Here is a 26,870-nt window from a genome sequence, read left to right on the forward strand (position 1 = left end):
ATCCCTCCACCGGTCCTACGTGTTCATTTTCGGCTACTAGACCATATCGGTCTAATCTGGGTTCTGGCTTTCTTGTATCTAAGGTTCGCATGTAACTTGCAGTAACTCAACGCAAGTTCTCTGTTAACTCAAAATTCTCAGCACTACAGCGTACCTCGCCCGGACTTCCAATGTTGCTCTTAGGAATTGGCGGGTGATTAGTCCTAGGCGCTCTATTATTCCGGCGTGTATGCATTCCACTGGTATGTAACAATTAGCACGCCTCAGTGAGTAATGATATTTGCGTGCCATTAGAGTTCCGTATGACTTGTTACTGAGTATTCCTGATCATCTCAGATCCCATAATCAATTTCTAATCAGTGAACTCATGTTCATCTTATCTAAACATCATTAAATTTAAATGAATCTCCAATGCTAGTAAACTAAACACATTGGGTCTATGGCAAGCGAGCGTGAAGAAAAGAAGAGCAAAGCCGGCTATTCCATTGGATAATTTTTAAATCTTTGAAAGGTTAGGTGGCTGCACTCGTGTTTGATCACGCACACAGTCCTCTTCATATTCAGGTAAGTCTACCCAGAATTATTTCTGCTTCAACGTCAGGACGATATTGTATGGGTATTGGCCGTCAATCAACAGCTCTCACATTCTGACAATGCGATAGCGTAGTATATGTACAAACCCCAACTCATCCCCTAGGATTACATAGAAGCGTCATGTATATACTTTATCTTGAATACAACGGCCCGCATTGCAAGCAATTTTTGAAGCCCAAAATTTCTGGAATTGTTTAACGGTTACCTGGAAAGTTGGTGCCGAAATCTATGAACAAATATGCGTTACACCTTTTCATTTGAGTTCTCCACCGACACTTGCGTCCCTGAAATTGTGTGGGCAGTGGCAATTTCTGTCACCTCAGCACTAGGGATTTTGCGCAGCTTAAATGAGATCTGACGTCTGACATCAGCACAAACTTCAGACGTGTAGAAAGCAAACAATCACCAGAAAAGCAATACCCAAACAGGGTGTGCAAACGGTCCAGATTAACTGACGTTTCAGACATATTTTGAGAATCATCCACTCCATGTTTAAGAGTACTCACTCTAATAGCTGATGATATGACATGAAGAACATCTTCTTTTTGAGTGGATGGCAAAGATTTTATCGCGGCATAATTGATTGAAGATGACGAATCCCGAAATTTCAGGTCAGGTGGCAGAGCACTGGATACCCGAGCATAGAATATCGTTCCTGCGACAGCCTAGCACATAGAACATTAGTAGAGCTCAAGAGAGCAGTCGGTGATTACTACCAGTCCAATCGTTGCACCCGTAAATCGAGTGAGGAAAAAAGCACTTGTGCCTGTAGCAAGTTCCTGAGGTTTGAGGGCACGAAGAAAGACCTGATAGGGGGCATGGAATAGCATTCCAATGCCGACCCCGGCTACCAATGGATAGACGATTTCAAAGGCGATGCTGGCGTGCTCGTTGAGAAGATTTAACAAGCCTTCAAAGTCGGACACGTCAATAGGCATCATACAGCGAGAACACATCTTGAGCCTACCGAAGCCTAGAGTGGAGATTGCAAGCCCAATCGTGATGACGAGGTTTTGTCCGCTAGTATCTTGGGTTCTGCCCTGCCAATAGTTAATGAACCAGGCAACCGGCATGGAGGCAAGAGAAGATCCGAGAGAATAAGGAAGGAGCTTCAGACCGGATTGTAGAGGGGTAGATCCATGGGCAGCCTAAGTCCGTGACTTCAATCGAAATACAAAAAAGAAAGTGGGGCAAAAATGAACCTGATAAAACAGAACAAGATAAAACGTTCCAGCAGTGAACGCCACGTTGTGTGCAAAGGCAATAAGCAAGATCCCGACTGAAACGTGTTATTTAAGACATCAAAAGGTAGAGGTGTTTTTGAAAACTTGCTTGTTGTAAAATCCCCAAAGAACGTCGGCGGGAACAGAGCATCCCTGGCTGTATGTTTTTCATAGTAACCAGCACCAAGGAGGATAGTAATTCCAATCGCGATCAAACAGTATGTTGATGGTTTATCCCCTATAAACCTGTTGAATATCACAAAGCTGATGCAAGTTTATGAATGAACTTACAACCTATCTCGGTTGCAAAGCTGAATCCAATTATGATACAGCTTGTTCCTCCCATAAACAAGAGTCTGCGACATGAAGTAAGAAGGCGTTAGATTGCATGGTATGTATACACACAGTCCAATAAAGTCGAATCGTCTTGTAAGTTCTTGCCAGGAGGTATTTGATGCCTTTGCGAATTCCACCCGACGAAGGGAAAGGGAAAGTATGACGACCGCCAAAAAGCAGATAGGAAGGTTTATGTAAACTAGAACAGAGACTGAAATTAACCATGAGGGCCGGAATCAACGAACGGAGACCTACATCCCCATCTCCAGCCGATATGCCCTTTACTTTGTCCTATGTAATGTGGTCAAAAGGATATATGATTGTTTTGAAGAGGATCTTACCGCTGAAGAGACCACCAATCAAAGGGCCAGCAATAGCAGAGCAGCTCCATGTCACACTCAAAGCTTGGGACCACGTCGCACGTTGACGAATTTCAACTACTTCAGAGGTGATGACCCAGACAGAGCTAACAATACCTCCGCCCCCTATACCAGCTAGTTGACGGTCAGTACTTCATGATATAGGTACAAATATAATCAATTACCGATGGCTCGTGCAGATATGAGCCAGTTGATCGACTATAAGAGGAAAAGATAGTTGAAAACAAACTCATCTCTAAACCAAGGTTAGTTTACCTGAGCCGCTCCACACAAAGCCGAGCCAAATGCAAAGACGGCAATGCTGGAGTAAAGCACGCTCTGTAATCGTATGAGCAGTGATTCATATACTGCAATGGCTGTTTATTTACCTTACGGCCTACAAGGTCGGAAACTCTTCCGTATAATGGCTGAAAAGCTGTCTGCGTGAGCATGTACGCAACGCCGACCCATGTGTATTGGATTGATGAGGCCTGTAAATCACTAGCGATAGTAGGCAAGCTTGTTGACACAATAGTCTAGATGCCGTGAACATTTAGTGAGCACATAGATGCTAGATTCCACCAATAATTGCTTACAGCATCTGTAGTCGCTAGGAAGAGTGTCAATGCAGCACTGCTGATAGGTGAGTGAGGTTCTAACTAAGAGGAGTTGAATACTCACCCTATGTGAATAAAGAGTAGTTGAACAGTCGAAAGGCTGTGGTGGATACATGCATGTGCAATGGTTGACGCAGACGAGTCTGTTCCGGAGTTCGTTGTAGAACTGCAATTAGATACACTGGCCTCAGAGGAGACATGTTCTTGCTTCTCAGATGACGGTCTCTGAGATTTGAGAGAGGGATAACCAACAGAGTGTCTAGACATTTTCTGTGGGCGACAGAAAAATATCTGCTTCGACGAGATGTTGGCTGAAAGGCATATGTCTGCCTCTCATTTATACGTGAAGAAGTGGCTGGACTAGACAGAACATGAGATCGGGTGATGCAATGGACCTGGACACTTCACTATTTGCCATGAAAACAATTTGGATAGAGGATCAACCTGGATTCAGTTGTAGGAAAGCCTTTCATGAAAAGATCCCGTCCCCGATTTTAGGTGTTAGATAAATATGAGATCGGCAAGATGTGCCCAGGTTGGATTCATTTCCATTGACACCAAAACGTTGCAATGAGAGATTTTTGATAAAAGTCATTGATGAGAACAAAATCGCCACCGGTGAAATGTCACAAAGAACAGTATCCAGTATGGTATCAGAGCCCAGTTAGAAGCGAAGACAGACCATGCTGCTCATGAGAACGGTAAACAAGACCCATAAAACTGCCTCGTTGTAATTTACCCCGGAACTTGGCCGTTATGTCCAGGAAGACTAGGGCCGATAGATCGTAAGGTAGATCGTTACAGGGAAGGAGGACACAGAGGTACATTTCCAAAAGAGAACGAATAGTGACGGAAAGAGGTATTTTAAAGCTCAGTTTCTCACACAAACTAAAGTATCATTAGTAATTATGAAGTCACGTAAACGGACATTGAAAAGCAGATAAATAGTGAATGTATATCTAAATCTAATCCTCATCCGGTGGCTCGCTTTCCTTCATCCTTCTTCTCGGTGGGGCCGGTTACTTCAGAGTCAGCCTCAGAAGATGTAGACGAAGTGTCGGTATCATGTGTTTTGTCGGCAGTACTCTTCGGAGTTTGTGAAGCATCTATACCATAAGAAAGGAAATGAGAAAGTTTAGTCTAGTTATTCCACAGCGATGAAAAACGTGCCATTAGAATCCAAGGCGCTGCCGCAAGGTTTGCAATCCTTTGGATATCCAACGACCCAATGTCGGAGGACTTTGTGTGAAATAAACCTCACCGTTGTCAGCTGATAATGGTTCTTTCGAGCCTTTCTCGGTCTTGCTAGGGGCCTTACCCTCAACATCATCAGCGTAAGCTTCGAGAAGCGACCTTTGCCGTGCCGTTAGAGACCTAGAGGCAAAAGTGAGCACATCGGTCATAGTTTACAGAAAGTATCACTGACCGTGGTAGTTGCAGATTGAATTTGACGAACAGGTCCCCGGTGCCCTTTCCGTTCAGATAGGATACGCCACGGCCTTTGAGAACCATTTCCTCTCCCTGCTGAGTACCTCCAGGTATGCGAACATCAACCTCTCCGTCTAGAGTAGGAACTCGCACAATTCCGCCCAGAAGAGCTCTATGGAAAGGAATTCGGGCATGATAAGACAAGTTTGCACCTTGCCTTGAAAAAACGGGGGACGGTGCAACTGATAATCGGACGAACAGGTCACCCCTTTGCCCTTTGCCTGCTATAGGCGAGTCTCCAGCCTGTGAGACGCGAATTGTGGTCCCCTCTTCGGCACCTACACACACCAAATGAATAATAAAATCACACCGCAAAGATATCCAATCACATACCGCTTGGAACATTAATGGTCAAATCCTCTTTAGTGCGCACCTTGCCCACACCTCCACAAGTTGAACACTCGCCTCCTCGAGGAATAGAATTGCCGGCGCCCTTGCACACGTTGCACGTGCTTGCCATTTGGAAACCATTGTCTAAAGCAAAAGTGCGGGTACCGCTGCCACCGCAGGCGGAGCATGTAGTTTTCTTGATACCGCTTTTGAGGCCAGAGGCAGAACATGGCTTGCAGTCGACAACAGGTGTGATTGTAACCTTCTTCTTAGTTCCTTTGCAAGCATCGAGGAAACTAACAGATAATTCAGCTTCAATGTCCTGTCCTCGTAAGTTTTGGTTCGCGCGTGCCCTCGGGCCTGCTCCAAACGAACCACCGCCAGCAAAAGACTGGAAAAGCTCGTCGAAGAAATTTGAACCTGGTCTACCCTGAGGTCCACCAGGCCCAAAAGGCCAACCCCCTGCACTAAATCCACCACCACCACCAAATCCGTATCCATTAGGGTCAAATCCGGGCTGTTGCGAGGCTGCCCCGTACTGGTCGTAGGCCTCCCTCTTCTTCTCATCTTTCAAGATCTAAACAGCACTTAATATCAATACAACTGTATAAATCACGAAGCACACACATCATAAGCGTCTTGTATTTCAACAAATTTATCTCTAGCGCCTTTGTCTTTGTTCGTGTCGGGGTGATATTTCCTAGCCAACTGAATACCGATGAGCAGACAATATCAAGTAACATATTGAGACATACCGCAAAATACGTTTTCTTTATCTCGGCTGGTGTCGCATCGGGTTTTACGCCGAGTACCTCATACGGATTCTTAGGAGGCGCAGCTAAACAAGGTCTAGAAGGATGAATTCGGCGCTAAACGCGTGGTGAGTAAATATGTGGGCCTTGTGCGCGTCAATAGCATTACCTTGTCAGATATTCGTTTCGAGGGAGATGGCTGCGGTTTCAGACGAAGACAGCTGGACCGATATACTGAAAGATTCCTACTTTGAACACCGAGAGTCTGACGGGCACATGAGTTGAATGCAATGAAAGTGGAGAAACCGGGGGATGACAGGCGTGGAGGCATGGTATGAGTGAACAACTCTCCGCGAACTGAAATTCGGTCAATGACACGGGCGGAAGAAATTTGAGCTGTTTGTTCTTGTTTGTCTATTTCATCATCATTCGTCCAATGAAATTCCAATTTTCAATTTTCTAGCAATTTCTAACTCCTACTAGGTCACTGAAGTCGAGTACCAACGAGTACCTCCCACATCTTCTGATTTTCGAGTTTGCTGCTGAGATCAAGTTATGTCTAGCTCTGTTAAACTTTACTGAACTCTTCGCTCGGAAGTACAACATTGGCTATATATACACTGGGCCAACACAAAAACGCGCGCATTTCTCAGCAAAGATCAAACCAACCTAGTGTGGACCACCAACAATGCACAGATTACAATTGACATTGAATCGAAAAGTTAACACAGACGGTATTAAATCAGAAATCTCCAAGACAGCCTACATCATGGGGACGAACCGACGTCTTTCAAGTATGCTTAAGTTGTTTTCGCCGCAAGGAGTTCACCAGCGCAATGAGCATGTTGCTATGAAGGTAGAGGGGTGAAGCAAGTAAATGATAGGCGATGCCGGTACGGACACCGGATCAACGGACCAACATAATTTGGATAGAACATGAGGCCTGAGGGCTCAGCAATATGACGATCTGTCCAAGTCATGTACGTAGATAATGCATAAGGTTATTTTGCTCACCGTTTATACTGCACATACACACGTTGGTCGAGTTCAAGGGAATGCAATACCATCATTCAATATTTGTCCGCCATTGCCACCACGATTTTCCATACGACACTAAGATCTCCTGGCCTTTTTTTATTTCTTCACTAGACGACCAAATGGCTATCGTCATTTCTGCGGAGGGCGTACTTCCTTCGAGGAAAATGGCGTTTGGTCTATCTGATATACCTCTGTAGTCATTTACGAAACGGGCCTCATTACCCATTGCACTGGCATCAATTCCGATGCTTATGCCATCTGGCAGTCGACAGAGAGATAGATCGTAGTCCGAATCAGGTCGTTCATCGCAATGTATTTCGCCTAGCAAATAATTTGAGATACACCATCGATACGAAGGACGACAAATTGCATTTGCATACCGATGTAATCAAGAATGTGGGTTCTGGGTGCTATCTTTTGCGCCGCAAACAAACCAAATTGGCCATTGGCAGGATGGGATGTGTTGCGTATGCCCTTGATGACTACCTTTGGTCGACCGGCAGGTTTGGAATTAACGCCTTTTTCATTCAAAGGAGCTTTAATATGTGCCAGTATTGAAGGTGTCACTGATGAGTGGTGATGAGAAACAGTAATGTATCGCAAATGGGATGGCCAATGTTGGGGCAACTTTCGTATTGGTTGTGATCTCTTCTTCATGAAACCAGCCCTTTGAGTATGTGTGGCAGAGAAATGCAACGTCAACAATGGATATCTCGAAGCCGTAATATCAGGCACAGCGAAGAGGACGATTTTAATGTCTGTCTGTGATAAAAGGGACATCAGCGTGGGAATGTACGCCTCTTATTCACCTTCCTCAATCCTCGTTGTCGACAACGTCTCCTTGCTCGACAACTCATCCCTTTCAAAGTTTCGCTGATGGGCAGGTCATCAACGAAGTCTGTTGCCCGTGTGTATCCCGATGTTAATAGTCGCCTAGGCTCCTCGTGGTATGAATATGGTACGATCGCATCCATCTTCTGTTTTCACAACTTTTGACGACCCTGTTCCAGACAATCTTCAAGTACAGTGGGGATCCCAAGATCATTATGAAATTGTGCGGAAAGTAGGACGCGGCAAATACTCAGAGGTTAGTCGAACTCAATGTCAGTTTCCGATGTCTGGCTCAAAAGTAATGAGTAGGTTTTCGAGGGCATAAACGTCGTCACTGAGGAAAAATGTATCATCAAAGTGCTGAAGCCAGTTAAAAAGAAGAAGATTAAAAGAGAAATCAAAATTCTTCAAAATCTCGCTGGAGGCCCCAATGTCGTTGCCCTTCTAGACGTCGTTCGCGACCCAACATCCAAGATTCCAAGCCTTATCACGGAATATGTCCATAATGTTGACTTCAAGGTTCTCTACCCCCGATTTACCGACCATGATGTCCGATTCTACATGTTTGAACTACTCAAGGTTGTTTTTAATCATAGATGGTCATTTATCTCCTGACCTTGTTTCCAGGCTCTTGATTACTGTCATTCTAAAGGTATCATGCATCGGGATGTCAAACCACACAACGTGATGATTGATCATGAACATCGCAAGGTTTTTATTTCATTTCAATCCTTGTTTCAAATCGGCTGATCCTCTACTTTTTGTAGCTACGTCTCATTGACTGGGGTCTAGCTGAATTTTATCATCCCAAGACCGAATACAATGTACGAGTCGCCTCCCGATACTTCAAGGGTCCCGAATTACTCGTCGATTTCCAAGAGTATGACTATAGTCTCGATATGTGGAGCTACGGGTGCATGTTTGCTTCTATGGTAAGTGAAAACGCCGCATATATGTGGCTGTCATCGATCATGTACTTCTTATCATGGCAGATTTTCCGCAAAGAACCTTTCTTCCACGGTCATGACAATTACGATCAACTTGTGAAGATTACCAAAGTTTTAGGGACCGATGACTTGTACGCCTATATTGACAAATACAACATTCGTCTTGACCCCCAATACGACGAGCTGCTTGGAAGGTTTGTTTGTCTCTTCTACTTGACGAGCAAAGATTGACCGAATTTCTTTAGATATCCGAGGAAACCTTGGACAAGATTCATTACATCCGAGAATCAAAGGTATATCTCGAACGAAGCTATCGATTTTCTGGATAAACTTCTACGCTATGACCATCAAGAACGTCTCACAGCACGTGAAGCTCAGGCCCAGCCCTACTTCGGTCAGTCATCCCTTTAATACTTTCCATGACATTGTTTACCTTTACACAGATCCCGTTCGAACTGAGGCAACCCCAGTTGCTGCAGGAGGAGAGAGTGATTCCGCATCATCAGGTTGATATTTGCCAGCGAACTGTTTTGTAACTTCTTGTTATTACCACTGTACGTTTCCAGTATATATAAATTCGTTATATTTAGCTTCACCGTATATTCCAAACCCGTGGATGGTCGTTAACGAGGTGTGTTCGCATTGAAAGCCGGTTATGAGGAGCACGCTGACGTCGTGTTAAGCCGAGGAATTGAAATTTACATGAGGTATTCGACCATAGGCTCAAAACTTCGGAACATCTCTGAACATGTTGTCCGCGCAGTACAAGATATGGTGGCACGTGGTAAGAAACTGCCGTGGTTCATGTTGCCAATTTATCATGCTTATCCTCTTATCCAGAGTTCAACAACTTAGGGAACTTAAGCACCAGACCTTATCATAGTACACCTGAACTCCCACATGAACAGATGCTCGTGTGCAACAACAATTCCTTTCTTCCACAAACTCCTCAGGATCGCCAAACATTGCTAGAAACGTTCCTTTGTGAGCTTGAAGCTTGTATGAGGCATGCTGTTTGCCACGACTATTTCTATGAAGTAGCAGCAGGAAGCCTTCTGATGAACTTCTGTTCGCCTTAATCCGCATGGTTGTCGTATCTCCTTGTGCGCGCTATGTATTCTCATTACTTTACTACGGATTGCGGACAGGATGAGAGCTATTTAACACTAGTGTCCACCGGCAGACCAATCTCCCAACAAGAAGACCCAAGATCTTGTGCAAAATGTTCGCACTTCGGATCCTCTCATTAATCTTTGGGCTGTCATCCTTGCTGCATGCTATTGCTTTCGATAACAGTCGCTTTGACAATGTTCGTCATCCCATCAATATTTTCCACTGCGCCTTGTTTAATTTGTTTTATATAGGTTGCTGTGTAGGAATTTTTATGACTTTCTCTCTAGTTCAGCTGTTGATCCATGGCCAGTTATTGGGGCCAGAACTCTTACGGTGCGGTCAATACCGGCAACACAGCCAATTTTCAGAAGACGATCTCGTTTTATTGCAATGTGTTTAATATTTATTTCGCGTGATTCAAATTCTTTACTTATGCTGCAAGTCGTTAGGATAATGCCATTGACGTATTCCCTATTGCATTTTTGAACGTTTTCTTCGGGACCGGGGGTGTTCCTTCGATCAACCTTGCGAACGTGAGTACAACCTGACTATCATTTTATATCATCTAATTCCTTTTAATACCCATAGACGTGTAATCCAACTGACAATGCAACATTCCCTGGAACAGAGCTTCCTAACTGCTCATCTCTTGCTCCAGATATCGCCGCCTGTCAAGCAAAAGGCAAAATAGTTACTATCAGTTTGGGCGGAGCCACAGGTGCCGTGGGCTTCCAATCAGATGACCAGGCCACCAGTTTTGCCCAAACCATCTGGGATTTGTTCTTGGGGGGAACCTCTCAGACTCGACCCTTCGGGAATGCTGTTCTAGATGGGTGGGTCTTTTGACATCACACTTATAATGTTAACTGAGCATAATATATGCTTAGTATCGATCTTGATATTGAGGGTGGTGGGTCTGATCATTATAGCGTTTTTGTCAATAAAATTCGCTCCCTTGCGTCTGGTGCATCAAAACAGTAAGCAAACTATAAACCGGGAATGATCACCACTCTGACGTTCTTTTCACAGATATTATGTTACTGCTGCGCCTCAATGCGTTTTCCCAGATGCAGCTCTGGGTGGGGTCCTCAATGCAGCAAGCTTTGATGCAGTTTATGGTGAGTTATCGAAACTTATATAAGCGTTGAATCAGCTGACCTTTATCCTAGTCCAGTAATGCATCTTCGTCAGTTTTAGCATCGACTAACCACTAATGGCTCTTCATATAGATTTTACAACAACTATTGTGGCCTACAATCATTTGGACAAGCAGCGGTATGGTTTTTTTTGCTTGCCAACCTTTCAAATTGAAAGTTTCTCAATCATCTTCCTTCTAGAACTGGAATTTCGGAATCTGGTTTGTCCTTAAGATAGTATGCATTTGTACGACCTTTCACCTGTCCTAACAGGGATAACTGGGCCCGTACTACAAGCCCGAATAAGAATGTCAAGGTCTACATTGGAGCGCCAGCATCTAGTTCAGCTGCAGGCTCAGGATATGTCCCCATCGGCACTCTGGGTAATATTGCAGTTCAAATGCGTCAAAGCTTCCCTTCCTTCGGAGGTGTGATGCTATGGGATGCATCTCAGGCATATGGTAAGTATTACAAAGGTGATCATAAGTTTGGCTAAAAACTTTTCAGCCAACGGGAGATACGATCTCGCAATCAAAAACGCTCTATCGGCCACTGGGGGCACCGGTTTTACATTCCCGGCATGTAGCGCCCCCGCATACGTTGCAGGTACTAATTATGCTGGAGGCGCTGAAGTTTCCTTTGGAGGGTATGTTGAACGAGTTTACCACATTGAACGTAATGCTAACCATTATATGAAGGTATATTTGGCAGGTTTTTACCTTTCTCTGCTTGTAAAACTGTGGATACCAACGCCCTTGTCAATAGGCTAAATGGTCCGCGTCGTCTCAACCATCCAATGATCCAAGTGGCGAATGGAGTGCAAGTGAGTACTTTTAGCTACATAGCTTATATACAATTCTTCATGACTACCTTCCAGTAAGTGCATGTGGTGGATCCTCCATTCCACCCTCATCGTCCACTACAACCGCAAAACCAACATCAAGTACCACTACGAAGCCTACATCGACTTCATCTGTCCCAACTACCACCAGTAAATCGACGTCTCCGACTACCACGGCGAAGCCAACGACTTCCCCTTCCCCTGGAGGGCAATGTGCGGGCATTCCAGCTTGGTCCAGTACGGTACCATACGTGGGCGGTTCTCAAGTGACCTATAGGTTATAGTTTGCGCTCTATTTTCTATAACATCCAGCTGACCACCGTTCTATGTACAGTTCTCATTTATGGACAGCGAAATGGTGGTCTGAAGCAGACGTTCCGGGAGGTCAGTTTTTTTCGGCACCTTTTTGTCCGTTGAATCGAATGTCTCCGCTCACCACACACAGGTTCTGCCGGTGATTGGACCGACAACGGCCCGTGTGGGTCATCCCTCCAAGCCGCGGCGACTTCATCCGCGCAGGATTCAGCTCCATCTTCAGATGCAGAGGGTTTACCTATCGTCAAGTCTCGTTTTTTCCGCATTTAATCTTCATGATGGAATTGTTCTAAACAGTTAGAAATCAGGTGTATCTTTATTATCTGATTATTCAATTTTTATACAAGATTTTGACCAGTTGTTGCCATTTTGTTTCTATTATTAAACCTGTTATCTATGGTATCTCCCACGATTTCTTACCTTCATTCTTCAACATATGGGCGAAGTCAGGTACTACGTGAATGGACGCCTCGACGTGCTTCGACGTGCTTCGACCCGCGAACATCAACGTGTGTTTGACTTTCTAGAAGATCACACGTGTGGAGCCGGTATTTTCCAATATGTATATTTCCCCGCTAGATTATGCCACCTCAACGATCTTTGACCGCTAACAATCGCTCATTTCCCAGATATGAGCAGATGTAGACGTGTCATCACAAGAGATTAACACTCACATTTAAAGTCTGTTCGAAATGTTCCATGGGATGCGTGTGCTTTCCGCCCCACCATGGTCCTTTCAGCTTTTCTGGTGCAATGGATTGCCTGCACTATTGGATTCGTATCGTTGGCTCCTTTGGCAAATTCGTTTTCCATTGATCGTAATGACAATGTAGGCTCCACACTCTCCACTTTATCTGTAAAGTAACCAAGCAGGCTAATGCTATCTGCAGCTAGCTGCGTTAGTTACAGGTTGACCTACATCGGTGATTCCATATTCTAATTGTTTTCACAATAGGTACTGGGGTCAAGACTCGGCAGGCCATCAACAACGGTTTGGACAATTTTTGCATTAGATCGTCTCCTCTGTTATTAACACAAAAATGATTGTTCATCAGGCTTGGTTTCTACTGCGACGATGATTCCATTGATGTTTTCCCATTGGCTTTCCTCTATGTATTTTTTGGGAAAGGGGGCCAACCAGTTATCGATTTTGCGAACGTACGCACCCCTTTTTTCACTGCCTTCAGACCAAAGATGTAGATGAACTATCCATTTACCCGCATAGATTTGTAGCCAAGGGTCAGGCAACTTCCCAGGCACGGACCTGGCAGATTGCTCCTTCATGGCAGCCGACATCCAGAAATGCCAGGCGAAGGGTAAAATTGTGACATTGAGTCTCGGCGGAGCGACTGCGAACGTGGGATTCAACAGTGATGCGCAGGCTGCTGGTTTCGCGGAAACGATATGGAACATGTTCTTGGGTGCGTATTTTCCCTTACAATGTGGAGTCGATGCTAATATTTTATATAGGAGGAAGTAAGTATGCACCTCCAAAAACAAATACTCCAAGCTTATTTTCTTTAGATGGTGGAATCCGGCCATTCGGGAGTGCAGTGCTTGATGGGTGTGTGAGATAGTGGCTGTGACTTTTCTCGGGGCTAATGTCTTTTCTGTCAGAGTCGACTTGGACATAGAAAACGGATCGGCCGCTCATTATAATACTTTCGTTAATACACTCCGATCATTGTCTAAAAATGCGAAAAAAAGGTATATCTACCCCATTTTTCATCAACATCCGTGATCGTTAACAATGTTCATCATGATTAGATACTATGTTACTGCAGCGCCTCAATGTCCATTCCCTGATGCAAAGGTAGGCCAGGCTTTGAATAGCGCATTCTTCGATGCTGTTTATGTCCAATTCTGTAATGTGTTCACCTTTCAATCAGCGCTCTGTCTCTCATTTTGATTATTCCAGACAACAATTTTTGCGAGACATCAGTTCCATCTGTAAGTTGATATTACCACCAGATTATTGACTGTTTGATGCTAAATCCTAGTTGACAGGAGTTCAACTTTGCTACATGGTATTTCCGAACAATCGATCACCTTGATATTATCCTAATATATGTGGTAGGGATAATTGGGCAAAGACACAGTCTCCCAACAAGGATGTCAAGGTTTATTTAGGCGCCCCTGCCTCTGCAGATTCTGCTGGCAACGGCTTTGTTTCCAGTCAGACGCTCATCAACGTGGCCAAACAAGCACAGAAAAAGTACTCATCTTTTGGAGGTATAATGCTTTGGGATGCAGATTCTGCTTACAGTAAGCAAATTGGGTTTCCCCAAGGTTCTTAAAATGACTCAGACTTATTTTTGCAGCTAATAACAAGTATCATGTCACTGTCAAACAAGCTATTTTCAATGGCATAACCGGGCCACCGCCTAATACCTCGCCACAAAATCCTGCTCCCACATCGACTCCCATTGGGACTGTCTCTCCTACCCGGACTGCCACGCCTACCTTTGTTCCGCCTCATACTCCATTATCGAGCAAATCTTTGGCTAGTACTCAGCCGACCGCCAGTGAGACGCCGATTCCGGATCCACGAGTAAAAGGCCGTGTAAGACCTCGACCGATGGACATCGATGCAAGAGCACCTCTTCCGATCGCAACCGGGAAGCCAACTCCTAGAAGGAGTTCACGACTCTTCAAGCCATAAATGAAACGAAATACACACGTCTGTTGGGCCGAAACGACGTAATCATGATTCTTCATCCAACATATTTTGAAACGCAAGATGAGCAATAGTGCTGACACGACCTTGAAAAACATATCAAGCTGTATATTTAACTTTTCCGGTCTGGAACCGATGGCGTTTACACCTTGTATCATATGCTCCTCTACACCCACCCAATCCTCGGTCTACAATCTATCTGTATTTATTACCACTGCTATGTATAAGTGCCCTAAAAATGTTCTGTAACACGAATCTTTCCGGTTCGGCGGTCTTTGGGTCAGTATCTGTTATTTTATTCTGTAGATGCATATAGTAGCTAGGGATGTAGTTCTATTGTGAATACATGTACTAGTATTATGCCACTGTTGCTACTCGTAATGTATGCTCTAATCTAAGAATACAGCCTCAGAGCCTAAGATTCCTCAAGTTGGACACTGCAACATACGCATCATGCATCGTGCATCTGATATGCCTCTTCCGGGTCGCTATCCCGACATATCTATTCTTTGTTAGCTCCCTAAATGTTCAAATAGAAACGTAGAATGCTCTATAAGAAAGCAGCTGATATATTTATCGCATACTATCACCCGTTAATAGTGGTGCGGACGAGCCGGTTGCCCAAATGTGTGATGGAGCGCCGGATATAACTCTTATGCTATCTTTGTGGTCGGATGGCTCATGAAAATTTTTTGAACAGTTATATGTAGTTATTCATGACTGAGCATCAAGATGGTGCCAAGATAACTATATATGATCTAAATATATCGTTTTGACTTGGAAAGGGTTTGTTTTGCCGTGAGTGTGTATGGATATGGGTATGTGGTCTAAGTCTGGCCTGTGACAAGTATACTGCACAGTGTAAATTCAAGCTGTTTTCCCAAGGCCCGCTGTGTTGATAAATAAGGCTGATATACATCCACGATATCTTAGCGAATATTTGACAAAGCTATTTATAGTGTCCTGAAGTCGTCCCAAGTTACAGGTTGAAAAGTCCTATGTAATGCCAAGAAAAAACAAGGAGAAAATCAAAAGATATTGTACACAAGTGTTGGAGATGGACGTGGGTAGTTTCATATCACCTAGGGCGCATGTCGAGAAAGCATACAATCAAAAGGATTACCCGAATCCTTGACAGGGGGGGGAGGATGATAATCTGGGAGACGATAGTTCCGGTATCAGTTTCTAAAGCGATTTGAATTCGAATGAGAAAAAGCTCTGCTCTCCATAGTTAGGGTCTGTTCAAATCCCGCCATCTGCGACGTCTATTCTTGGAAGGGAGTATGCTGCTGTGCGTGGTATCATCCCGGGACTGCGCAGAAGATCCTGTTGAGAAAACAGTGTCGTGCTCGGCATTGCTGCGGTATTGCGTACGGAATTTACGAGTGTGCTGGCCAAACCCATTGGACGATTGTCCTGCGTTCTGAGCGTGTTCCTGGAATGAAGTTGCATTAAGATGCCTTGGCGTATCATTGGAGGGAGGCTTTTCGCTCTCTCTTCTAGATGTTTGATGATGGTTACGATGCCTCTTACGGGACGACGGAAAGTTGTCTCCTTGCTCGACTATACTATGAGATTCTTCATCTTGACCGTCCACTGATTTGGGCTCTCTGGGAATCCTTGGCGGTGGAGGGGGGCCAGGATCATAATTGGGATTGTACGCATGCCAGGGAAATCCATCAGAGTTGACAAGCTGGCCTGAGACTTGATTGAAGGTGTACCAGATACTCTTAGGAGGATCGGCAAGTAAAGGTATCATAGCTTCCAATTTTTTGTACAGGATATATCCGGCATGGGCATCGTTACTAGCATCTATATGAACAGTGAGAAAAGGGGCTGGAAATAGATAAGCAGGTATGAATAGACGCTAACATTCAATTTGGAGATCATCTAGAGTAGCCTCCCAGTTACTGCGAGTGGTTCTGCCTTTAGGCAACAAACGGAACTCGTATGCTTCGACGAGGCGAGCAAGACCAAGGGGATTATTATATTTCCCCTTCCAACGAGCGTTGTCTACTGTACGGGCCAAAAGCGACAAATCGACGCAATTATACATCGGTATGCGACAATCAGTGTACATTTTCTTAGAGTCGTCTGAGAGAAAATCTTGAGCATCACGAGACACTAGCGGAGATGGGGGTGGCCTGACTTTGGATACCAACACCGGCTTTTACAATGAGAGGGTTAGCTAGAATTGCTGCCAACTTTGATGGAAACTCTGTAGAACAAGAAGACGATTACTACTGACAAGATCTTTGCGCTTTCGGAAGGTGACAAGGGCATAAACTGATGTACCTTGCATCGAGGAGATCTGCAAAAGAAATATAAAATCATAATTGGAAAGCTGTACGAGGGCAACAGGATTTTCTGGAGCTCCTTTGCGAAAGTTGGGTTTCCACTCTAGATCGAAGCCCAAGACCTGAGGATGAGATCCGAGTTTGGAAAGCTGCAAGTTTGCCTCCTGGTGAGTGCGTATATAGAGCACGCTGATATTGGGATTGTACTCGGACCAAGAATAACGAACGGTAGGGGCAGGCGGTGGGGTTGGCAGTCGAGGAGCGGGGGCTGGAACCTCCATAAGAAAGGGACTAGCAAGAAGAGACTTGGAGACAGATTATATGGATGGCTTAAAGAGGGATAGGAGGGATGGATTGATATGTGAAAGCCGAAAGAACGGATGCTTGGCGTGCAAGTTATAAAAAGGTGAAGTGATTGACTGGAGAGGAGAGGCGTGTATTCTGGCAATTTTAGCAGCGAGTTCATTGGAAGCTAAATTGGGACATGTCACATAGGGTCACTTCTCAGTAACGCCCCGTCACAGCCCAAGAAACGTAAAGCCGGCCAAGGCAAAGACACAAGGCACGGGGGTAGTCCTCCAAAACGCAGCTCCCTCCGGACGCAGGGAAGCCCTGGAGACGCGCAGGATTGAAATAAGGCGAGGGTGAAGCAGCCTCGCGCTGTGTGGTGGGAGAGTGAGACGGAAGTCTATTCTTGGCTCCGAGCATTTTCCTGGTCGAAAATAGCTCAGCATCGAATGGTCTTGGCAAAAAGTCTTGGAGAACACAAAAATAGGACAGTGTTGCACGACTTAAAAGCAAGCACTGGGCGAGCGTTGAGATTCTTGGCCCCGTCGCACCTTGATCCAAACCATGAATTCGTCCACCCACCAAGACCCTTCCCCCTCCCTCCACAGATACCCCGCAGACGACATCCGCCGTCTCGTATCCTCCGCACATGCCCTCGTCGACCAGGTTGATATCTTCTCTTTTTTTGTGCCACAACTGCTCACCTCCATTCTAGCAACCCGCCCCAAGTCTGCGCGAGATTCTCTCTGCATACAAAACAAAGGGCGACGGCGACCGCGAAATGCTCATCGCCATGCTCAATGCAAAGACTGCCGAGGACCAGGTTAGTTGGCTCGTCCCCAAATATCACCTAGTCCCTTATCGTCTGCTTTTTTTCAGCGGCAAGCATCCGTCGCATCTCTGCAGCGCACTTTGCTCGAGATTTACCAGCAGTCCGCTTCTGCTCCCCCTGAGCCTGTTCATTCCGCCTCCCGATCATCCTCTTCCAACTACCACCACTACCCCTCACCGGGATATACCCATTCTCCCCGTCCTTCCGAACAGCTGCCTTCTCGTAGGCTTCACCATCGCCATCGTGTAACATCTGGCAGTCGGTCGCCACCACCATCCCGGATGCACTCTCATATTCCGTCTAGCAGGGATGTCCCAATGTCACATCACTCGGAACACCCGCGAAAACGTCATCGCGCATCTCACTCACCTCATATCTCACATCCTGGTGTATATGAGTCTTCACATCCATCCGAACAGTTTCCCCCGTCCCCCTACTCCTCGTCAGATCGCAGCAATTCAGCTGAATACTCTCCCCGCTCAAGGGGATCCATGACCATTGGCTCCCTCCTGTCCTCTGGTCCAAGTCGGGACATGAACGGCGACATCCCAATTCAAGAGCGCGATTGATTCAACTTTCTTCTTCTTCTTCTTGTATTTTGCCAGCATCTTGCAATTCGTTTCCCCCCTCGACATTATTTGTTACAATATATAACTTTACTTCTGTTTATTCCATGTCATAGCCATAACTAAATGTATATATCTCGCTGATAAGTCTGTTGTAGCCAAGGGGTTTTCGTGTTGTCGTGTCATCAAGAGTATCCTCGTGTAATGCGAATCAATCATGATTCATCTCTGTCTCTATTGCGACTTGTAAATCCCAAATGCGCATCTCTATTCATTCCCAAACTCTTAGCAGACTTGGGTCTCTTCGTTCGCGGCTTCGGCGTCCGTGATTATCTCGGTTTGTTACATATGACCTTGAAACGCCCAAGTTTAACATGAAGAAAGCCCACAAATACTGCGCATACCTGCTTTCCCTCCTAGTCTGTCTACACGCTTCTTGGGCTAGACGTTTGTCGAGCTAAAATTCTACTTAACCTGTTATCTGGACACCTATGCGACATTTAGACAGTTTTTGGACTCATTCCACACTTAGCTTGACACGAAAACATGGATCCGTGTAATGGGACGTTCTGGGTGTGACTTTTGTCTATCATTATCCCAAGATTTTTTTTTGACAACTGGGGGTAGGAATGGATAGGATACAACCTTGGCACCGACCAAAGTTCGACAACCAGCCGCATCAAGAGCGGACAGACACATGTAATATGTTGAGCTATTTTTGGCGCATATGCTGGGCGTTTGACGCGATGTTTTCTGGATTTATGAGCAAGCGGAGTGTATTGGCAGCGTAAGCGTTTATTACACCCCTCATTGAGTTCCGGACCCTCCGGCCTTTATGAACGACAGGGTTCCGTGTCGAGGGGACGGTAGGGCCTGTAGATAAAATGGATGAAACTTCCATGAAAGCCGAGACCCAAAGGTTTATAGGAGGCGAATGTTGAGACCCTCCAGGCAAAGGCATCGTTATCAAGGGAGAATACACAACAACACGCAGAAACCATTTGCCAAGTGTATTCTGTTTCGATTCGGGACGAGGTGGGTAAATGTGTCTTCAGCCGGTTGTATAATAGTATGGGTACCAAGGATCCCTGACAGCGGTTCCTTGGCCGTTATGGTCACTGGCCAGGAACTTGTGCTTCAAAGCCAAGGATTCCTGAGGATTCTTGTCATGTGTGTCCTGCAATCTCCTGACAAGATTAGAAACAAGACATAAAAGATAAGTGTACACCGAAAAAAGCCTGTTGGACCTGGAACGTGTAAGCAAAGCAAAGCAAAAAGATAATATAGGAGTTGGCGCATCCGGTCGTCCCGGACTCGCTTAATGGGCACAACTTGGGCACATCTCTACACCTCCCCTTGCCGTCTCCCAAGGAAAGTGACAACGATGTGACAGTTTATAAATAGATTTAGTCACGCTTAATTTTAATTTTAGACCCAAACCCCGGCCTTGTAGAATGTTGCCCGGGCTCTGATGTAAGGGTACTAATTTGAACGATAATGAAGTAACCTCGACTCCACACAGCACGAACGCGTAACATGCTCCGATGATTATGCTAACTTGACAGGGTGTATGCGACCGTTCTTAGAGAATATAAACATGGTATTGCGACGTTGTATTGAATTCATGGATACTTTAGAATGTGGCTACAGAGTTTATTTTCCTTACTTTGACTCAAACCATGAGACCTGTCGTATTGTCGTACATGGACACCTTCCAATCGGTTAAAGTTGAATGACAACGCGTCACCGCGTCACTTTTCATACCTACGCAGGTCATCTAAGCCTGGCTACAGTCGACGGAAACCAAAATTTATCAAAATGCAATATTTTTAGCTACATTAAACATGTTATCTCTACCCTGTTCCAGCCGCCTAAAAAATGAAGTTTTGAGTCTAGCTCAAAGTGGAAATGAACATGCTTGTTTTAGGATTTGGATGACTGACATTATGAGAGAGGTACGGTGTGTTGAGTCCAGCTTGAGCAGTGACCGTACGCTCAAATGACGTTAAAAAACTATCTAACCGGAGAGCTATACTCATATTGAATCAAAGTTCTGGAGGGGAGTTGGAGAGGAGTGTGACTTGACTTGAAAGTCTGAGTTGTACTATTTTTGGTATCAGTCAACGCTCACTCCATATTTCACAAGGTTAGCTTACATTACTTACTTTGCAGTGTAAGAGAATGGTTGCACTGCTTTAATTTGCTCTGAGCCTGAGGCATGCCACTCCTGGAACTTGAAAGTTGGAACTGTTTTTTGCGGGCCGAATTAAGCAAGTCACATGACGTCATCCTGAATTGCCCCATTTGAGCAATCAGAACCATGTTTTGTTACTCTCACTCACACTTTTGCTAATGCGACAAAACGCCATATCATCCAAACCCTACTGAAGCGAATCTTTAGAGTATCAATGTCTGATGATGAATTTGACAATATCCCGGACGATTTTGCCGATATTCAAGGTGTAGATTGGACACAACTTCTGTCGGGGCCGTCTACAACTCCCACCAGACATGAACAACCAGCGGAATCGTCTCAGACTGTTGTAGACCCAATTCCCAACTCTCCCCTCTCCAATGGATCCTCTCTTTATTTCCCCGACGATGACCTGGATGCAGCTTTCTTGGCTGAACTCGACCAGGTCGAACAAAGAGTTGTACAAGAATCTCAAGTGGCGTCTTCTTCCAGGTTACCGCATCGAGGTAGCGTGTAGACGATTACCGTGGAATTACTCTGTTATGAATAACGTCTCTTGCTCTGTAGACGTTCCTCAAGTCCATGGTACTGGCGAGTCCACGTGTAAGTAGTTTATGTTTCAACAGGTCTTCCTACCATGCCACTGATCGAGACTACAGCCTCTGCCCCAGCCTCAGGAGGTGAGCTTAGCCGTATGCGTTGTTTAATTTACTATCTGAACAGTCTTTCGTCACGTACAGCAGCTGTGGCGTTACAACCCCAATTGCAATGTGTATCAGACTCACGAACGCCCCATAATCTTACGGGTTAGTCCCTTTACATTACCTAGGAGTTATGTGTGCTGAATGTCTCTATCTCAACGCCGAATAGCGCTTACATGTACGTTTGAACCCTGTATTTATGCACAGGCATCTGAACATTGTTAACTCTCTTTATATTATACTATTTAGGGTCTTCTCCACAGAAAAGGAAAAAGACCGATGCTGAATCACAGTTGAAAGAACACATCGAACAAGGTTCCACTCTACCTACCAAAAGGGAGCGCTCAGACGACGATGTCGAGATAATTTCACCGAAGCGGAAAGGGAAAATGAAAGCCGACAATGAGATGCGGCAGATTCTGTCGAGTTATGAAGATGAATTGACTTGCCCGATGTATGTTTCTCTCAGACCTCCTTGACCAGCTTCATTTACGATGTGAACTCTCAGATGCTTTGATATATTGTACGCCATCGACGGTTACTTTGTATCTGATGCCAGAATATTAACGTAAACCAAGTGTTGCTTCGCATGTAGGAAATCCATGCGGCCATACATTTTGCGGCGACTGCGGCTGGCAATGGCATGTTCAAAATGTCCGTTTCGTCTTGTTCGACGGCTACTCTGAAACTGAGCTGTCTATTTTTAGAAAAAGAAAGCCTGCCCATTTTGCCGCATTGATCTGGCGGAGTCAATGCCCATGATACCAAACATTGCCATGGATAATACAGTCGAGAAGCATATCAAGGCACTTGCATCAAGTGGCGTTCGGGAATGGGAACCAGGTGGGCAAAAGTTCCGCGAATGGGACGCTCGAAAGCAGTGAGTACAAGTTCAAAAACAATTATTGATCTTTTTTCAAAAAAAATTTCTGCAGGGCATGGCACAACGGCATGGCCAAACGGGAGCAACAGAAGAAGATATCACGACGAGCATACAAGCCTCCACCAGTGATTGAAATATTTGATAATCATAATTGGTTACATATGTTTGATGTTGATGAAGGTAACGACCCAGACTATGTGGATAGCGATGACGGACTCGTTCCAAGACCTATCCAGCGAGCTCGCCGACGGAGATGATATTGAGGACTTCGGTATTGTACTTACCATCATGAATGCTAATCTTAATGACGTCATTATTTCTACTCTGTACTTTGGTGGTCAGTCAACAAAAACTAGTCGGGACTGGGTCTACCCCTCCCGCCACAGCCCTGTCCTGTCAATATGATTGCAACATGTCTCGTTTTATATTCTTTTTCTTCTTGGGCCATCCTCAAGCCCATCTAATCTCCGCTTGTTTTTTTCTCCTTGTTATGTCTTTAGAAATTTGGACCCACATTTTTTCTTTTTCCTTTGTTTGGTACTGCCATTGGTTCTTGTTTGGGAATTCCACCCAAGCGCTCAGCTCACTGTCGGTCAAAATTTTCTTGCCCTGTGAGATTCCTCATGACTCACACCCTTGCGCCTTTCTCATCATAGTATTGGAGTCACCATGTGTGGCTAAGTTTTTGCTCGTCCTGGACCCCCGCCAACGCCCTATGCACACACGGAGAATCTACGGATATTTATCACTTCAATTTCTTTTACTCTCACAATCAGCTACTTGTCCGAGCAAACAATATCTATGTAGATTTCAATCTGTCATGGAAGTAGATGAATGAATAAGTATAATGAGTCTTGAGAGTAATAAAAGGTCAGGATATCCGTGGTGACAAGAATTTTTATCGTGCACCTTCTAAACAACGTCGGGTGACCGTGCACAAGTACACCGAAAGCGTGATTAGAGGCGTGTTGTAGGCTGGTTGTATTAATAGGCGCGGCAACTTTGGCAGCGAATGTGACCAAAAGCGATAAGTCACGTGAGTGACTGAGTTGCAATAAGATTGGATTGAATAGCAATTCAAGGGCCACCAAAAGCTTAAGCATTTGGGTCGAAACCAAGCGTAAAGCTTGCGTAAAGCCAAAATTGAAGCGATATGGCTGTAGTGAACACTGGTAAGAAAGGAAGAGGGAGAGGAGGGTGGCAAATTTTTTTTTCAGAAATAGTGCACAGAAAAACGAGGAACCTCGAGTCGTATATCAGAGACATTAAATTGAAGAAGAACCTGGAGGTTATTATCAACTGTATACAATCATTATCTGTCAAGAGCTTGTTGGGAAGGTAAGTGAGGATCTTTGTGGAAAATTTCCAAAACCGTAAACGGTAAAAAATCAGCTAAATCAGAATCCGTGGAGATAATTTCACTAGGCTGAAAGTATAGATTGAACTCAATGGTCGATTTCCCTTCCAACGATTCTGATCTTTGCGTTAGCCACCATCGCACCCAATTATTGAACTCGCCCCCTACACGTTTAAAGATGATACGAAAACTCAAGTCGCTTGCTCATATTCCGATAACCAAGAAAGACGGCTTGGAACTTAAAGATATCGAGACAGGTGAGGAAGTACGCTGCGTCAAATAATAGAGAATTGGGAATGAATAGGGTTTTTGAAAGCCTTCAAACACATTTCAAAGGAGCTCACGGACAAAACCACTTCGGCTCAGGCAGTCAATATTGTGGTAGCTGGGGGTACATGCTCCGTTATGTACTTCGGGAACCGCGATAAAACCAAGGACATTGACTTTTTCATTCCTGATCCTGAACTCATGGGAATAATTGCGGGTGCTCAAGCAACTCTCCCTCCTGACTTAAGGCAACGATGGCCTGTAAATTGGATAAACGCAGAAATGGCAGGCTTTGCCATGATGCCAGGTTGTGAAGACCTTTACAAGAATTCCGTTGCAAACAACGTCGTCTTATACCAGTCGGATACCCTTGTAGCTTACGCAGCAGATTGGAAATTTCAGTTAATCGGCAAGATTACGCGCGCTTATCAGATGGAACAGCTGAATGAACACGTACAGAGTAAAGACAGGGAAAGGAAAGACATCAATGATGCTATCTCACTCCTGCAGATATTAATCACAGAGAACAATGCCCCACTGGATAGGAATGTTATCCGCTCATGGTACAATGGGAGTGCGCTCGACAACGTAGAGATTGAGTTTGTCAATAAGGAATATCGCGCTCGATTTAGCGTCGACGCTATTATATAATTGTAGGAGTCGTCGCTTTGGGGAGTTTTGTTGTTGAAGATGCGTTAAGCCTCGATCAAACAAAAAAAGATGCTCCCTCTGCTTTTCTATGTATTAGGAAGATTTGTTCGAGACAATATGCGCCAGTAGTAAGAAGCCATGATCTTGAAAACCTCGAGTGCCTTGATTTATATTTTAAAGTAATGCGCCCAATTGTAAGCCGCGTATGTCATTGTGTCAATGCATACGACATATAAGCTAAAACAACGTCCAATCTCTATGATACGAACCGGACTAGAAATGTGGTGCGGGCTGTAAAAGAAAGGGGCGGGGTCGTTCGAATATTTAGTCTAAGAGATTGGATGGGTTAGTTGAACTGAGTTCTACTCCTCTATATTAATACCACATGTAACGCGTCCTCTGGAAATTAGTTTCCAAGAAAAGAAAAGAGAATTTTGTGATTGAAGCACCGCGATCTTGAGGAAATGTTCAGAATAAACTTTTTATTCAGCCTATCACTGCCGAGATGCCCTCCTTGCCACACTTAGCAAATACACCTCAACAACGCCTAGTCGCGTCAATTTGTCCAACTTACTCTTTCCCATTCTGTCATGTCAGCTATCCTCCCGTGAGTTGCAATTTACTATGATCGCATTTTCCACCTTAACCTGCAACAGTGAATCTCCGAATGCCTCTACTAAACCACCTACATTCAAGTTCAATATGCCCCCACCAGTGCCAAGGCGTCCCATCTCACTCGCTCGACGAATAGACGCATGGTTTTATGTTAACATACGAGGTCCGCTGTGCATTTTATTTGCACCGGTTTACTTTGTACTCGTGTAGGTCTCATAAATCTTAATCCAAGGAGTGTCTAACAGGATTGAATAGGAGTCCTCGGCCGTTGCATATCGCATTCATGTTGCTGTGGCCTTTTCCATGGAAATATCCACTTCCTCCGCCTTTATCTGTTCAAGAGCTCCTCGATGACCCTGATATTGTTTTCAATCGGAGGCATACCGAAGTCAATTATGTGACACTACGCCAAATCGAACGATTCTGTTACCGAGACACCCCGCTACGGTCTCTTTACCGTCTTTATGAAACTGTTGTGGCAGATAACGAGGACGAAATGATGCAGGAATCCCAATACTGGTTCCACAGGCAAACCGATTGGCTGCTAGCAGACATACCGGACCCTCAAGATCCCGACCCCATACGATATGCCATTCTTGCCAGTTTGACAGATGCTTTAGTGTTATCCTTCAACTACAAAATTAAGTATGGCATGCGCCGCGGTATTACCAATAAACAGCCATTGAGAATAGCGGAATTCCGCAATGATCCTAATCCACCTCTGGAAAGTTCTCCTGCTTGGTGCAATAAAGTAGGAGCTCTCTCGCAGAGGTTGAGGCTCGTACCGGGGACAATCATCCCGAGTGACCTAACACTTCTACCTGGTCCTCTCGTCACTGACAATGTTCGGCCGTTCGACAAAAGAAATATCACAGCTATTTTTGATCAACTGTACAATATCTGATTGGGCTGGTCATGACAGGGGCATGCACCGTTACAATGCCTCTTTGGCCCTCAAGATACACGAACATAAACATTCATTTCAATTGCATATAACTGGTCAATCTAGATACTATAGGCGCCTTCAACGAATATGGACTACTACACGGCACCAACGAGCTCCACGTCTTTAGCAAATAGGACTTGAAATGGGACGATATATCTATAGCAACTGGGCCAGCTGGTGGCAATTTTACGGTTTCGCCAATATACAGACTCTTCAAAGTAACAGATGATACCAACACGGAACTCCAAAGGTACTGGGGAACAGCGATACCTACACCCTACAACAAGCTTACCACCAGTTTATCTTTATCCCATGTCCCCAGAATCCGCTCAACGCATGCTGCACGACATTATCAGCCAACTTTCTTCTCATTGACTTGTGCATCTTCAGAGACGATACTGTCATCGGTCACCTCATCTCCCCGCATGATGATAAACCGCTCCAAAAGACTGGTCCATGGGCATCTCACGGCGAAGGAGATAGGAGCATTCGCACTTATGATGACAACAACATGCGGTCCGCCCACAGCTCCCAGTCACACTCCGACTCCTCAAAGTGTTCTCGCACTTTTCAAGTCAATATTTGTGTCTGTAAATTTTATATTCCGTTTCTTCTTCAAAAATTTTTGGGATTCATTGGTTCCATTTGGAGTATACCATGCTCGACGATCTCCCGG

General features: G+C 44.9%; 10 protein-coding genes across 10 annotated transcripts; 6 read left to right on the top strand and 4 right to left on the bottom strand.

Moving 5' to 3' along the window:
- Positions 1-837: 837 nt before the first annotated feature.
- JR316_0001165 (putative MFS-type transporter) lies at positions 838-3,396 on the bottom strand (the record flags this gene model as incomplete). Its single annotated transcript, XM_047886976.1, has 15 exons — positions 838-948; positions 1,001-1,045; positions 1,101-1,259; positions 1,311-1,504; positions 1,562-1,742; positions 1,797-1,873; positions 2,109-2,173; positions 2,223-2,352; positions 2,409-2,444; positions 2,495-2,647; positions 2,698-2,731; positions 2,789-2,851; positions 2,902-3,048; positions 3,109-3,145; positions 3,194-3,396. 15 exons carry the CDS (start codon positions 3,394-3,396, stop codon positions 838-840), a joined length of 1,635 nt encoding a protein of 544 aa, XP_047754722.1.
- A 705-nt stretch (positions 3,397-4,101) lies between these two features.
- JR316_0001166 (DnaJ-like protein 1, mitochondrial) lies at positions 4,102-6,030 on the bottom strand (the record flags this gene model as incomplete). Its single annotated transcript, XM_047886977.1, has 7 exons — positions 4,102-4,235; positions 4,391-4,503; positions 4,556-4,895; positions 4,951-5,524; positions 5,575-5,655; positions 5,703-5,785; positions 5,949-6,030. The coding sequence occupies 7 exons, from the start codon at positions 6,028-6,030 to the stop codon at positions 4,102-4,104; spliced, it is 1,407 nt and encodes a 468-aa protein (XP_047754723.1).
- A 735-nt stretch (positions 6,031-6,765) lies between these two features.
- On the bottom strand, positions 6,766-7,517 carry JR316_0001167 (uncharacterized protein; the record flags this gene model as incomplete). The annotated part of the gene is made up of 2 exons (XM_047886978.1): positions 6,766-7,058; positions 7,118-7,517. The coding sequence occupies 2 exons, from the start codon at positions 7,515-7,517 to the stop codon at positions 6,766-6,768; spliced, it is 693 nt and encodes a 230-aa protein (XP_047754724.1).
- A 96-nt stretch (positions 7,518-7,613) lies between these two features.
- On the top strand, positions 7,614-9,370 carry JR316_0001168 (Casein kinase II subunit alpha; the record flags this gene model as incomplete). The annotated part of the gene is made up of 11 exons (XM_047886979.1): positions 7,614-7,695; positions 7,748-7,824; positions 7,878-8,147; positions 8,196-8,279; positions 8,336-8,500; positions 8,561-8,709; positions 8,761-8,909; positions 8,959-9,021; positions 9,106-9,146; positions 9,237-9,299; positions 9,356-9,370. The coding sequence occupies 11 exons, from the start codon at positions 7,614-7,616 to the stop codon at positions 9,368-9,370; spliced, it is 1,158 nt and encodes a 385-aa protein (XP_047754725.1).
- A 367-nt stretch (positions 9,371-9,737) lies between these two features.
- Positions 9,738-14,582, top strand: JR316_0001169 (Chitinase 1; the record flags this gene model as incomplete). Its single annotated transcript, XM_047886980.1, has 25 exons — positions 9,738-9,824; positions 10,078-10,161; positions 10,217-10,461; positions 10,516-10,605; positions 10,658-10,746; positions 10,858-10,903; positions 10,966-11,001; positions 11,062-11,225; positions 11,272-11,462; positions 11,530-11,587; positions 11,642-11,882; positions 11,940-11,989; positions 12,051-12,173; positions 12,218-12,228; positions 12,371-12,429; positions 12,876-12,911; positions 12,976-13,078; positions 13,146-13,341; positions 13,445-13,484; positions 13,538-13,627; positions 13,688-13,785; positions 13,839-13,870; positions 13,928-13,947; positions 13,998-14,185; positions 14,242-14,582. 25 exons carry the CDS (start codon positions 9,738-9,740, stop codon positions 14,580-14,582), a joined length of 2,718 nt encoding a protein of 905 aa, XP_047754726.1.
- A 1,246-nt stretch (positions 14,583-15,828) lies between these two features.
- Positions 15,829-17,175, bottom strand: JR316_0001170 (Werner syndrome ATP-dependent helicase; the record flags this gene model as incomplete). The annotated part of the gene is made up of 4 exons (XM_047886981.1): positions 15,829-16,409; positions 16,470-16,691; positions 16,747-16,815; positions 16,893-17,175. 4 exons carry the CDS (start codon positions 17,173-17,175, stop codon positions 15,829-15,831), a joined length of 1,155 nt encoding a protein of 384 aa, XP_047754727.1.
- A 571-nt stretch (positions 17,176-17,746) lies between these two features.
- Positions 17,747-18,583, top strand: JR316_0001171 (uncharacterized protein; the record flags this gene model as incomplete). The annotated part of the gene is made up of 3 exons (XM_047886982.1): positions 17,747-17,848; positions 17,898-18,005; positions 18,062-18,583. The coding sequence occupies 3 exons, from the start codon at positions 17,747-17,749 to the stop codon at positions 18,581-18,583; spliced, it is 732 nt and encodes a 243-aa protein (XP_047754728.1).
- A 2,571-nt stretch (positions 18,584-21,154) lies between these two features.
- JR316_0001172 (uncharacterized protein) lies at positions 21,155-22,763 on the top strand (the record flags this gene model as incomplete). The annotated part of the gene is made up of 10 exons (XM_047886983.1): positions 21,155-21,280; positions 21,342-21,377; positions 21,434-21,454; positions 21,515-21,584; positions 21,725-21,929; positions 21,984-21,998; positions 22,054-22,129; positions 22,183-22,355; positions 22,411-22,483; positions 22,539-22,763. 10 exons carry the CDS (start codon positions 21,155-21,157, stop codon positions 22,761-22,763), a joined length of 1,020 nt encoding a protein of 339 aa, XP_047754729.1.
- A 1,130-nt stretch (positions 22,764-23,893) lies between these two features.
- Positions 23,894-24,633, top strand: JR316_0001173 (uncharacterized protein; the record flags this gene model as incomplete). Its single annotated transcript, XM_047886984.1, has 2 exons — positions 23,894-23,980; positions 24,052-24,633. 2 exons carry the CDS (start codon positions 23,894-23,896, stop codon positions 24,631-24,633), a joined length of 669 nt encoding a protein of 222 aa, XP_047754730.1.
- Positions 24,634-25,223: 590 nt separating this feature from the next.
- JR316_0001174 (uncharacterized protein) lies at positions 25,224-26,152 on the top strand (the record flags this gene model as incomplete). Its single annotated transcript, XM_047886985.1, has 3 exons — positions 25,224-25,240; positions 25,290-25,411; positions 25,494-26,152. 3 exons carry the CDS (start codon positions 25,224-25,226, stop codon positions 26,150-26,152), a joined length of 798 nt encoding a protein of 265 aa, XP_047754731.1.
- Positions 26,153-26,870: the final 718 nt, after the last annotated feature.

This window comes from Psilocybe cubensis, chromosome 1, assembly GCF_017499595.1.
Source record: "Psilocybe cubensis strain MGC-MH-2018 chromosome 1, whole genome shotgun sequence".
Classification (NCBI taxonomy): Eukaryota; Fungi; Basidiomycota; class Agaricomycetes; order Agaricales; family Agrocybaceae; genus Psilocybe; species Psilocybe cubensis.